At 41.9% G+C, this 14,255-nt stretch overlaps 1 protein-coding gene across 1 annotated transcript; it reads left to right on the plus strand.

Moving 5' to 3' along the window:
• Positions 1-6,930: 6,930 nt before the first annotated feature.
• On the plus strand, positions 6,931-13,713 carry LOC105984660 (zinc finger protein 24). Its single transcript, XM_013014916.1, has 4 exons — positions 6,931-7,014; positions 9,464-9,965; positions 10,204-10,351; positions 12,885-13,713. Exons 2-4 carry the CDS (start codon positions 9,546-9,548, stop codon positions 13,421-13,423), a joined length of 1,107 nt encoding a protein of 368 aa, XP_012870370.1. The 5' UTR covers positions 6,931-7,014; positions 9,464-9,545; the 3' UTR covers positions 13,424-13,713.
• The last annotated feature ends 542 nt before the right edge of the window (positions 13,714-14,255 follow it).

The raw sequence follows: 14,255 nt of genomic DNA on the forward strand, positions 1-14,255 counted from the left end.
AGACCTTATTTAGGATATTTTACTGGGTCTGTCATCTATAGGATATGTACAACTAGTTTTATTCACATTTAATTTATTCATATTCCCTATTTAAGAAGAAAATGATAGAATTTTATATTGTTACAATTAGTCTGTTAATGCTTTCCCCCAAATAATTCTTGATAAAACTCTAATATATCAGAAGGATATTCATGTTGAGTTCTCCATCGTGCTATAGTTTCCCATGATAAAGCATGGCACCAGAAGTGAGTCTTGGAAGGAAAAATTAAGAGGCCTATAGTGAGTGTCTTTGTCTGTCATTGTTCTTGATAAATTGTAAATGTTTCATTCTCAAAAGTCCAACCATGCTGGTGGTTCATGCCTGTAATCCTAGCTACTTGGGAAACTGAGCTCTGAGGATTGTGGTTCAAAGCCAGCTGGGGCAGTAAAGTCCATGAGACACTTTTTTTTGGGGGGGGGTCCAGTCATGGGCCTGAACTCTGGGCCTGGGCGCTGTCCCTCAGCTCTTCACCTCAAAGCTAGCGCTCTACCACTTGAGCCACAGCGCCACCAGCTTTATTTTCTGCTTATGTGGTGCTGAGGAATCAAACCCAGGGCCTCATGCATGCAAGGCAAGTGCTCTACCACTGAGCCACCTTCCCAGTCCGAAGTCCATGAGACTCTTATCTTCAAATAACTACCAGAAAACCAGAAGTGGAGTTGTGGCTCAAAGTGATCGAGTTCTACCCTTGAGTGAAAGAGATCAGGGACAGCACCCAGGCCCTGAGTTCATCAAGCCCCATAACTGACCAAAAAAAAAGTCCATGGGCTGGGAAGGTGGCTCAGCGGTAGAGCACTTGCCTTGCATGCATGAGGCCCTGGGTTCAATTCCTCAGCACCACATAAACAAAAAGAAAAAAGCCGGAAGTGGTGCTGTGGCTCAAGTGGTAGAGCGCTAGCCTTGAGCTGAAGAGCTGAGGGACAGCGCCCAGGCCCAGAGTTCAGGCCCCACGACCGGACCCCCCCCAAAAAAAAAGTCCAGCCATACCTAGTACTTAGAGTAATTCCAGAAAAAAAATGTAGAATTAGTGTGCTCTGCTTTGTACACTGAGAAATAGTAGAGAAACAGATAAATGCAAATTTTCTTATATAGTTTTGTGATAGTGATTATTTTGTAGGATTCTTCTCTTTTTTTTTGGCTGGTCTTAGGGCTTGATCTCTGGACCTAGGTGCTGTCACTGAGCTCCTTTTGCTCAAGGCTAGCACTTACCATTTGAACCACAGTGCCATTTCTGGCTTTTTTTGTGTGATTAATTGGAAATCAGAGTCCCTCAGACTTTCCTGCCTGTACTGGCTTTGAACAATGATCCTTAGATCCCAGCATCATTAACAGCTAAGATTACAGGCGTAAGTCACCAGCGCTTGGCTATGGGTTGTTGGTTGTTTGTTTTTTTTTTATATTATCAGTCTATGAGAGTCTTTTTATTTGGGGCTCGTTCTCTTTGTAATTAAAGAGAGGAATAAGCCATGTCTTGAAACAGATAATCCAGAGGTATCTACTGCAAAGTTGCTGCTTACTTTTCAGAGTTTCTTAAGTCCTATGTGAATATGATGGAAGATTCAAAATCAGATGCCACCATAAACTTTGTTAAGATTATGTTCTCTTTATTATGAATAATCCCCAAAAGTAGGGAGAACTATGTGATCTAAGTATGTAATGAATCTTTAGAAAGAGCACTGCTATGTATTTTGAATTACTTTGCATTTATGTAAGTTTCCTGATGAGTACATGGTACTACTTTGTCTAAATGGAGAATTACTATGAGTTTGGCTAACATTTTTTTAAAAATATTGTGATATTAGCACTTCCATTAGGTTGATTTCTAAGGATAGTAAATATTCTAAAATAAAATTGCTGCTTAGCAACTATCACTTTATTTGGGCCTTCAGTATTACTAATAATCCCATATTTTCACTCTACCTTCTCCCATTGTCTTCAGCAACCTATATTAGTTAGGGATGCTTCTAGATGCAAAATATTATTCACATTAGACAAACAACTCAAATGCACTTCTACAAATAAATGGGTTAAAATGTGGTATACACATAAATATTACTTAGCTTTTAAAAGGAATGAAATTCCAATAACGTACTACAATGGGATGACTCTCAAGACATGCTAAGTGCAACAAGCCAAACAAGAAAGGATAAATACATGATGCCATTTATACTGAAGTACCTAGAGTAGGCAAGTTCGCAGAAACATAACATGGAATGGTGGTCATCCAAAGCTGGGGAGAAGGGAGCATCAGAGTTACTGTTTAATGGATATAGAGTTTTAAATTAGAGTGATGGAATTCTTTTTTTGTCAGTAATGGGGCTTGAACTCTGGGCTTGGGTGTTGTCCCTGCACTCTTCAGCTCAAGGCAAGCACTCTACTGCTTGAGCCACAGTGCCACTTCCGGTTTTCTAGAGGTTTATTGGAGATAAGAGTCTCATGGACTTCTTTGTCTGGGCTGGCTTTGAACCACAATCCTCAGATCTCAGCCTCCTGAGTAGCTAGGATTACAGGCGTGAGCCACTGGAGCCCAGCTGAGTAATGGAATTCTTGAGATACATTGTAGGTAATGGTTGCATACCACTGAATTGTATACTTAAGGGCAGCTAAAGTGTTATGTTTTATGTCACATTTTACCATAGTTTAAAATCTTGCAAAAGCTGAATGCTGGTGGTTCATGCCTGTAATTCTATCTATTCAGAGGCTGAGATCTGAGGATGGTGGTTCAAAGCTAGCTTAGGCAAGAAAGCCCATGAGAGTCTTCTCCCCAACTAACCATCACAAAGCTGGAAATGGAGTTGGGCTCAAGCGGTAGAGGGCTAGCTTTGAGCAAAAAACCTCAGTGACAGCATCCAAGTCCTAAGCTCAAGCCCCAGGACTGGTAGACATGCACACACAGTGCATGCACACACACTTTGGAAGAGGCTGGGGGCATGACTCATGGTAGAGCACCTATATAGAAAGTGTGAGGTCTTGAATTGAAAAACCCAGCACCACCAAACAAAAGAGAGAGAGAGAGAGAGAAATTTATATAATTTTTGTTTTAATATATTAGCTTATTATATTCTACCAGAATTTTTTTTAAAAACTTGGAAAATGAATGTTCTTAAAAACATAATTTAGAACAATACAAATACTTAGAGGATTCACAGAATGTGAGTCCAAATCAAACTCTATATTTATGAATTCCTTGAGTCCCTTCCAGATTGCCATTCTGTACCTCAGACCATGAACATTGAGGACCTAGGGTCTTCTGTAGGTCCAAGATAGGCCACTAGGTGGCGCATACAAGTACAGGCCAGAACTGCACCGGGAAGGTTTGAAAACCTGACATTGGAAGCCCAGCTCACATAATGAACACAACTTTAGGGCTGTCTCCAGCTAGGGAAATTACCTGGTAAAAATCAACAAACTGACAAATAAACATTCTTCGTACTTAAATAATACACCACATATGGTAACATTCCAAATGTGTGGACACAATAAAATTACTAGGCATAGGAAGAACTCAGAATTTCAATTTGCAAAGAAAAAGAAAACCAAATTATGCCAAAGCTTAGATAATAAAGATGGTAGAATTAGTAGCAAAGTACCTTTAAACAGGTTCTATACCTATGCTTAAGAAATAAGAGGGGCTGGGTAGATGGCTCAGTGGTAGAGCACTTGCCTTGCACGCCTGAGACCCTGGGTTCCATTCCTCAGCACCACATAAGCAAAAAGAAAAAAGCCGGAAGTGGTGCTGTGGCTCAAGTGGTAGAGTGCTAGCCTTGAGGTGAAGAGTTGAGGGACAGCACCCAGGCCCAGAGTTCAGGCCCCACAACCTGACCCCCCCCCCCAAAAAAAAACAGAAAAGAAATAAGAGTGAAAGAATGGAGAGACAGATATCAGGACAGAAAGAGAAATAGAAGAACACAGAGAAGAGCCAAATGAAAATTTTAGAATTAAAAATATGACATTAGTGCTCAATGAAAGAATGGAGATGAGAGAAACAGATTAGTAGAAATTATCTAACCTAAACAGAATGCATTGTAAGGCAAATACAGAGAATACATATTGTACTGGAATCAAGTGGGTTTTATTCTAGGACTATAAGGTTGGCTCAGTAGTTAAATAATCAAGATAATCCACAGTATCAATAAAACCCCACGTAGTTATATCAGTTGATGCAGAAAAGATATTTGACATAAGAAGTCCATTTCACTGCTCTTTCACTTGCCAATAAACCTGCTTTAATCACTTCTCTGCCCTTTGTTGTTATTATTGTTCTTAGCAAAATTAATAGACTTTACTAGAGAACCACAAAGACATCCAGGTACAGAGAACAAAGAAAGGTTATTGCAGGGAAAGGGGGCCGGCAAGACTCCTCACGAGGGAGGAATGAGCAGCAGCATGGCTATTGTCTGGGGTGACCTATATAACCTAGGAGGTTTAGTGGGGGCTAGAAGAGGCTAGGAGGCAGAGACCCTGGTGTGGACTGCAGGCCAGGGGCTTCATCATGGCAGACTAGGATTTATGGCTGCTATCCAAATAGTAGGTAAGTGTCCTGCAATTGTCCAAACTTGAAGGTCACCGTAAGGGGCTCTTGTTGCCTTCTATGGTGGTAGCTGCCCCAGAGAAGTGCCATCCCAAGGTAAAGGGGGCTGGAAGTTGATTATTTACTGCCTTTACTACATGAGCCTAGTGTTGCTTAGGAAGGGAGCATGCTAAGCTGTGGAGAGGGGAAGGAGTGTACTAGGCTAGAGGAAGGGACTCAATTTGCTAAGTTATTATTATTAGTTATTATTATTTTGTCGGTCGTGGGTCTTGAACTCTGAGCCTGGGTTCTGTTCCTGAGCTCTTCAGCTCAAGGCAAGCGCTCTACTTCTTAAATCACAGTCCCACTTCCTGTAGTTAATTGGAGATAAGAATCTCAGGGACACTCCAGCCCAGGCTGGCTTTGATCTCAGACCTGGCAATCCTCAGACCCCAGCCTCCTGAGTAGCTAGGATTACAGGCCTGAGCCACCAGCACCTGGCCTCTTTAATTTTTAATTGGCAGAAAAAGTGAACCTGAACCCTAGCTGGTGCCAATGTTTGTTTGAAGAGGATCAATGGATGAACTGACAGGATTCCTATAGGTTTGTGGCTCTGGTTCTGCCTCTGTTGCCTATATGGATGTGTGTAAGGTTGTCAAGACTGGTATGCAGATGTTCCTTACACCCAGACTGCCCTTATGTACAGAACACTCTCTGTTGACCAGACTCTTAATAAGGCAACTAGGGCTACCATCCGGAAAAAGTTTCCACAATAGTGCTTAGAATGATGGTGTTTTAAAGTGGGTGAATGTTGTTCCCTTTTTTCAAAAAAGCACAGTGAGGAAAAGGATCTCTCTGGTTTCCATTTACTATTTTTTTTAATTGGGGATAACAGAATAGGGAATCATAGGCAAAGCATTTCATAAAATTTTGCAATATTTCCTTAAGTGTTTTGGTTTGATGTTTATCATTTTTATTTTTCAATATTAATTACACATAGAAACTCCTTAAAGTAAAATAAAACGAAATGCCCTGAGCTAGCCTTTAGAAGTCACAAAAGAGAGAACAGTTGCAAAGAACAGACCAGCTGGTTGTTGGCAGTAGCCAAGTAGGAAAGTGAAAAGGCTAGATTTCTGCAGCCTCCCACATTGAAAAAACAAAACAAAACAAAAGTCAAGGAGTTAGCAGCAAGGGGTTATGAGGAGATAGGTTCTGGTTAGAGTGCAAAATAGTGCAGTACTACTAGTTGCTATTCATTTGCTTTCTCGTTCATTAACTCAGCAGAGGGCATTTTGTGGAAGCGCTTTCCCAAATAAGACAAAAAGCTCAAGCTTGAGGATCTCCAAATGTCTTGGAAAACTGCACCTACACGTGTGACCACAAGACTTTTAAACAACGTGGCTCTTTTGTGTGGCTTCTGAGGCCTGACATGTGACTGAGAAAAGACAACAATATAACTTGTCCACCACTCACTTATTCAACAAGTTCTATGTGTACCAAACAGTCAGTACCCTGAGACAGTGACATTACTGTGAGTGAACAAGTCTTGACAAGGTCCCTGCTTGTGTGAGATTTACATTCAAAACATGGGTAAATATATGAGATCACTTAGAATAGTACTGAGAGAAATATGGAGCCTTGGAGGAGGGAAGGTGGAGGCGGAGGCTCCTGAGGTATGATATGCCTGAGTTTCCCTCCGGAGGGCAGGGAGGCAGACTGACCACGGGGGACCTTGCAGGCCAGTGTAAAGAGTTTTCAAGTCACACTGAAGATGTGGTGTGCAGTGGAGGAATATAAATAGGAGAATAAAGTGGTCGCCCTTTTGCTTTTAAAATCTGCAGCTTTTTTTGATTTGTAAGGGCGTAACTAGCCTGACGCCAGATGACCATGCATTCTGCAAATTCGCGGTGGCACCCTCCTCCGAGCACCTGCTTGGCTGTGTAGAGCATTGCAACATTCGCAGCGGGAAGCCAAGTTCAAGCCGTCTTCTGGTACAAAGCCTTGTAGTCCATGGCAAGTTACACATCTGTGCTTCACTTATCTGGGCTGTGAAATGGGCAAACTAAAAGCTCCCGGGCCACAGGACGTTTCGTTCAGCTGACTGCGGTGGGGACCACGGGAAGCGGCCTGGGAGGCGTGAGGACTATCAACAGCAGCGTTCTTTCCTTTGGGGAGGAAAAAAAACCACAACCACAACGCAACCCCCAAACTGGCCTAAGGGAACGCGGGGGCTCTTCCCGCGGAGGAGCCGGGCCGAGCGTCCTCAATGCGGTCATTGTAGTCAGGCCGCCCCTCCCCCGCCCGGAGCGCGTCTCCATGGCAACGCGGGGGTTTGCCTCCCTCCGCCTCCACGGGCCTGCAGACCGGAAGCAGTCCGCGCCGGGGGCTGCTGGGAAAACGGCTTCGGAGCGGCGTTTCTGCGGCTGCGGCGGACAGCGAAACTGCTGCGGTTCCCGAGCCAGAGGTTTGCGCCGGCGGTGGGGGAAAGGGATGACGAGGAGGGGGACGCTGGGCTGGGGTCTGCGGCTCAGTCAGCGAGGTTCGACGAGGAGGTCCGCTGACCCAGCTGTGTCCCGGGAGGTGCCGAGAAAAGGTCGGCGATTCCGAGCCCGGCGGCGGAAGGGAGGGAAGGGTCGGCCGGAGACCCCGGTTCCGGGCCTCCGCCGAGATTTCTCCAACTACCGTGTTGTCCGCCACTCTCTCCCCTCCCCCCCCACCTACCGGTTTTGTTCTATTTCGAGGGCCGGGCGTTTCGCGGAGGGTTCTGGGAGTCCTGGGGGGAAGTGGGCGGGCTTTTCGCGGGGGCTGCCGGGACTTGTAGTCTTGGGGCACCGGCGGAGGTAGTGTGACTCCGCTTCTGCTGCTGTTGGCTGCCCCAGCCTCCGGTCTTCTGCCATCCACTGCGGGAGTACTGGGAAGGGGAAACCGAGAACCTCCGGACCGAGTTAAACAGCGGCTCTCCGACGGTCAGGTGGGAGATCACTGGAAACTACTGGAGCGCTCGGGACTGTGAGCCTGCCTTCTGGGCCCTCGTCCCACGAGCACTTTGCCCCTTCACATAGAAGGAAAACAAATTGTATTACACAATGTTGGAACCCTTGGTAAGGTCGTGTCTTGGAATAGGGATGAACGAATTTGGAGTAGACCCTATTTATAAAGCGATCCATCACAATCCAGAGTCTTTAAGAGACCGGTGCGAATTTCTCTTGGATGGAAATAGCACAGTGACTCCCCAGAAGTAGAAGACGCACTCGGCTACTGCCAGAAGTTCTGAGAGTGCTTTTTAAAAAATAGAATAGCTGGGATGTAGCTCAGTGGCAAAGTGCTTGCTTAGCAAGTGCAACGTCCTGAATACAACCCCCAGCACCAAAAAAGAAAAGACAAAAAAAAGTTAAAAAAACGGAACAGTGATGAATGCCTGTTTTACATTTAAATTCGTTTATGGTGCTGTAGATGACTCATATTTGCGTGTAATGCACAGTATGTTTTTCTTTCCAGAATGTGATCTGTTACTGAGCAAGTGAACATTGTCACATATATTTTAATTAATGAGTTCTTAAAAATCTTAAGATGTTTTAACTTAAAAAAAACCACACACACACAAAACTGCTATTGCCAGGTGCTGGTGGCTCACACTTGTAATCCTAGCTACTCATGAGGCTGAGATTTAAGGATTGAGGTTCAAAGCCAGTCTGGGCACGAAAGTCCATGAGACACTTTAACCACCAGAAAACGAATTGGCACTGTGGTTCAAAGTTGTGGAGCACTAGCCTTGAGTGAAAAAGCTCAGGGACACCACCCAGGCCCTGAGTTCCAGCTCCATGACCAAATATGTGTGTGTGTATGTATATATGTGTGTGTATGTGTACACGTGTATATATGTATGTACATATGTGTATGTATGTGTGTGTACATGTGTATATGTGTGTATACACATACACACATATATACATACATTTATAAGGAGAAATTACTAAGCAGATAAAAAGCACTTAGGCAGGGGATGTACCTCAGTGGTAGAGCACATGCTCAAGGCCCTGGGTTCAGTCTCCAGCATGCTACCATCAAGGCCCTGGGTTCAGTCTCCAGCACGTTACCACACACATAGACAGGCTATTATTTTTGAGTTGACCTCTGTTTGTGTGTGCATGTGTTACTTTTGATTACAAAAAGCATTCTAAGGTCATGCGTATTTGGAAAACACTGAGGCAGGCTGGCTCTTGTTTGAATTCTTTTTATTGTTGGAATAGGACTTGTTGACTTTGCAGTTCATAGCCTGGCAAATACTTTTCTTTTGGATAAAGGGCCAGATAGTAAATACTAAGTTTGTAAATACTAAGTAAATACTCAGTTGAAACTATTGAGCTCTGCTATTGTAACAAACTATGAACCAATAAAGTCATTTTTGGACATGGATTTTTTTTTTTTTTAGGGATGGGGTCAGTTGTGGGGCTTGAACTCAGGGCCTCTGCACTGTCTCTGAGCTCTTTTGCCCAAGGTTTGCACTCTACTACTTTAAGCCACAGCATCACTTCTGATTTTTGAGTGGTTAACTGGAGATTAGAGTCTCACAGGGGGACTTTTCTGCCTTGGCTGGCTTCAAACCACGAGCCTCAGATCTCAGCTTCCTGAGTAGTTAGGATTACAAGTGTGAGTCCCAGATGCCCTGATTTTTTTAAGTTCATGTTTTCACATGGATATTTTTATTAATAACATCTTTCTGTGTTTTTCAATTCTTGAACCATTGTACAAAAATTGGTGGCAGGACAGATTTAGTATGAGCTAAAGTTTGCCTGCTTTGGCCACATAGGTTGTTGCTGAATTCTGTAAAAGAACAGGTGCCTTTTTGTCAGTATTGATCCAAATCTTGAGATATTTGGTCATTTGTATATTTTTTATTTCTTGTGTCTCAGGAAAGCTGTGAGGAAGACAAGATATTTTCCTGAGGTTTATATCCTCCCTTGATTGCCTTTTCTTGAAGTATTACAAATCAGGATGTCTGCACAGTCAGTGGAAGAAGATTCAATACTTATCATTCCAACTCCAGATGAAGAGGAAAAAATTCTGAGAGTGAAGTTAGAGGAGGATCCTGATGGTGAAGAGGGGTCCAGTATTGCCTGGAACCATCTGCCGGACCCAGAGGTTTTCCGGCAGCGATTCAGGCAGTTTGGATACCAGGATTCACCAGGCCCCCGGGAGGCTGTGAGTCAGCTCCGAGAACTTTGCCGTCTATGGCTCCGGCCAGAGACCCACACAAAGGAACAGATTTTGGAGCTGGTTGTGCTGGAGCAGTTCGTTGCCATCCTACCCAAGGAGTTGCAGACTTGGGTTCGAGAGCATCATCCAGAGAATGGAGAGGAAGCAGTGACAGTGCTGGAGGATTTGGAGAGTGAACTGGATGACCCTGGACAGCCGGTAAGCCTGCGTGTGTCACTGTCTTGGGTCAGAAGCACTGACAGAACAGTAGGCAAACTGCTGAGTGTATTCCACTCTACTGAGATTTATATTTATGCCTTCTCCCTATTCCCTTGCCACTCTCTGGTAGTTGTGCTGCTTTGCTACCAAGCTTTTGGCAGTATGATTTGTTTAGTTTCTGTTTTATGTGTCCAGTATCAAAATTCTTTCTCAGTTGAAAAAAAAATTTGTTTTTCAGGTTTCTCTCCGTCGTCGGAAACGGGAAGTGCTAGTGGAAGACATGGTATCTCAAGAAGCAGCTCAGGGATTACCCAGTTCTGAGCTTGACGCTGTGGAGAACCAGCTCAAGTGGGCATCCTGGGAACTCCATTCCCTAAGGCACTGTGGTGAGGACTAAAGTTCCAAGTGGGCCTTTTTTCCAGAGTACTTACGTAGTGGTGTAGGGGAGTCACTTTAGCTATAATAGATACACTGTAAATCTTCTTTTAGGATAACAGTTTTGTTTGCTGGCCTCCGATTTTGTTGTTGTTGTTGTTCCTACATATTAGACATTAAGGTCTTCAGCCTTGTCTTTTCTTTCACCCTCTTTCTGAAGACCTCTTTCTGCTGACATTTGTCTTATTCTGAGCCAGCCCCCACCAGGTCTGTCTATTTTGTACACAGTATTGCTTGTCATCTTTTTTTACATTCTTTTACTTTCTGTCTCCTGCCTAATTCTGTTGATAAGGTCAGTTTATCTTGTGCTCCTTTTAATCTTTTTGTATTTAAAAAATAGGCTCTCTACAGGTTTTGTCAAATGGTAGAGTGCTTGCTAAGAGCACTTACCTAGCAAGCTCAAGGCCCTCCAGTATAGCCAAAAGAAAAGAATGGAAAAGAAAAATCAAGAAAAATAGGCTCCTTAGCTATACTATAGTTTCAATATAGAAAAAGTGAAGGATCATAATAATTCTTCCATTTTCTTCCAACATTTTGGCAGTTAATGCCATATACTTATGTGCATACAACTCAATATATTTCTAAAGCTGCTGGGTTTTGTTTTATATGTATATTTTATATATACATGAGTCTGTATGACATGTTATTTAAGACTGCTTTGCGGGAATTGGAGATTCCATCACAGAGTGAGGTGTGAGCAGATTTCCTTCCCATGTGAGGAGATGGTGCTGGCAAGTCAGACTTGTGATGTTTGTTGAGTGTGTAGAAGTCCATTTCCTGGGCCGTCCTTTTATGCTTTAGTTTGAGAACCACTGCGCTTGGTCTTTGAAGGTAACATTTTCTTGGGTAGGAAAGATCCTTATCTTGAATTTCAGAATAATTTTTCCCTATTTTAAATACCTTAACAGTATATTTTCTTTCACATTTGGAAGCTTCCAGTTCTTTCTGTGTAACTTTTCCCCATGTAACTATATTTAAGTCTTCAGGCCTCATGAACCCCGAACCCCCTCCTAACTCTTTAGTCAACCTGTGTTTGTCTCTCTCTCTCTTTCTTGCCTTTTCCCTCCTCCCCCATCTTCTTACTTGACTTATCCCTTTGTTAATAATAAATTAATGATCACTTTTTTGTCTGATGCTGCTTGTCCTATATCAACTGTTTTTAAGTTTTGAAATTTCTGGAAAACTCTTAAATGAGCGTGTTCTTATCTTTGCTTCAGGTCAGTGATGGTATCATACTCTTAGCAATTCAGGCTTTTCTTTCACTAGGCACATTTCACTAAAACTTAGAAGTAACTTTTTTTTAAAAGTACCATGTCAAATGACCATCTAAGGCAAATTTCATATACAGGAAACTAATTTATTTAACTTTTAAGTGTCATGCTAACACAGGATGCTGTCAGCTTATCTTTGGGTTCTTCTTACCAGGACTCCTGGGTTAAAGCTTTTCATCTTCTCTTGGTTGTAACTCAGCATGAGTTGCTCATTTTATACGTAGCTACTTTCAGGCAGGTTTCTTATTATTCACACCTTTGCTTTTGAATGTAGTAAAAGAACATTACAATGATTCCTGATGGTCATTTTTTTTTTCATTTTATTTTATTTTTTTGTGAACATACTGTACAGAGGGGTTACAATTACATGGGAAGGATAATGCATACATTTCTTATCAAGCATTGCAGCCTCCTCCTTTGTTTACCCTTCACATCCCTTCCCAGCCTCCCCCCCCCCCCCCCCCCACCAACGTTGTAAAGTTTGTTTTGGACATGACAACTTGTACTTCTCATTGTTGCAACAGGTCCACCTGTATCCTTAAACGACTTGTTTTTCCCCATCTCCTCCACAAGTTATACTGACATCAAATATAGTGAAAGCAGGGGTTATACTGTGGGGGAGGGACATACAAAGCAACAAAGAGATAATCTTATAAATGTGTTAGAAACAAATGCATGAAAGAAAAAAACATTAAAATGCATATCTAAGGGTTCATTTTCCTAACATCACGTTATCTGACCTTTTCCGCTTGACTCATACATATACTATATATTACAAATAAGGGAAACCATGGGACCTATGTTTCTTTGGGCCTGGCTTACTTCACTTAATATAATTTTTTCCAAGTTTTTCCATTTCCTAAGAAATGGGGCAATGTCATTCTTTTTTTTTCTTACAATGTTACATTTAGGCCTATTCCTGTTAAAAGTGACTGTCTCCCTGATCATCTTAGAATCTACCATTTGTAACTCCCTTCAGAATGTTTAGTAGAATCATTTGTGTCATTCTGTTACCACACCAGTACCTTTTTAAAGTGAAAATCAGTCATTTATTTTTTCTTTTGGGAGTAAACAACCTTAACAGTAGTTTTCAGAGTGCTATCTTTAGTATCTGCACAAGATATTCACCTAAAATTTCTTTTTTTCAAGAAAATGTTTTCCCTTGGTCCCCAGGTAGAATTTGAGGGATATTTACATATTTTGTTTGTTTCAGAGGATGATACCAGGACTGAAAATGGAGCACTAGCTTCAAAGCAGGAGATTGCTTCAACAGGAGAATCTCATGGCGTTCCTGGTGCTCTTAATATAGGTGTTCCTCAAATTTTTAAATATGGAGAAGCCTGCTTCCCCAAGGGAAGATTTGAAAGAAAGAGAAATCCCTCTCGAAAGAAACAACATATTTGTGATGAATGTGGAAAACACTTCAGTCAAGGCTCGGCCCTTATTCTTCATCAGAGAATTCACAGTGGGGAGAAGCCCTATGGATGTGTTGAATGTGGGAAAGCCTTCAGCAGAAGTTCCATCCTTGTGCAACACCAGAGAGTCCATACTGGAGAAAAACCTTACAAATGTCTTGAATGTGGGAAAGCCTTTAGCCAGAATTCTGGGCTTATTAATCATCAGAGAATTCATACTGGGGAGAAACCTTATGAATGTGTTCAATGTGGGAAATCCTATAGTCAAAGCTCAAATCTTTTTAGACACCAGAGAAGACACAATGCAGAGAAACTTCTGAATGTTGTGAAAGTTTAAGAAATTACAAAAAAAAAAAAAATCAACACTCAGGTCTTTTTCTTCAGATATAAAGACACAATTAAAACATGAAGTTATACAGAATAGTTTTTTTCCCTGTTGACTGTCAGAAAAGTCCACTGGGAAATATAAAAGAAATCTTCGCTCACCATTAATATTTTATCTGGAAAGAAATGGTGTTATGCCTGCCTAGAAACTGAAAATTTAAATTTAATTCAGGTGTTAATGCCTAAATTTTACATGTGATGTATTTTCTATTTTTTTCCTCCAAACAATGAACTACCTGATTCTTTGTCCCTTAAAAGTTTTCTAGACAGATACCTTGTTTATGATTTGATCATTGAAATGCTTTGTGTAAGTATACATTCCCTTCTACTTTTAAAAGTCAGAATAGGGACTATAAAGTCTGAGAACCATCATCATCCACTTAAAAGTATCTTGTAAAAAACTGACCTCTTTCCTTTTACATCATTTGAATATATATTTGAGAAAATAGAAAATAAAGGATGGATAATAGCCTCAAAGAAAATGAGCCTTAAGATCTCAGAGAAGTGATGTAGCACTTCCTTCATAAGGGAAGGGAGGACATCCACGTTGGGAAGATACCCAGGTACTTGGATCTAAGCAGTCAAGTGTGTCAGTTTTTCTTAAGTACAGTTATCTTTCTGCAGGAAAAAGAATAAAAACAAAACTCATTCGTTAGGACACATCTTATTAATGAAAACAAATGTTTTTTCCCCATGTTTTATTAAAGAGTAGACAGTCTAAACAATAGCTATAAAAGTATAAAGAGAACACTAAGGAGGAATTTGTAGCATATGGTATAAGGTAA

The sequence above is a fragment of the Dipodomys ordii genome, unplaced genomic scaffold, assembly GCF_000151885.1.
Source record: "Dipodomys ordii isolate 6190 unplaced genomic scaffold, Dord_2.0 Scaffold25, whole genome shotgun sequence".
Taxonomy (NCBI): domain Eukaryota; kingdom Metazoa; phylum Chordata; class Mammalia; order Rodentia; family Heteromyidae; genus Dipodomys; species Dipodomys ordii.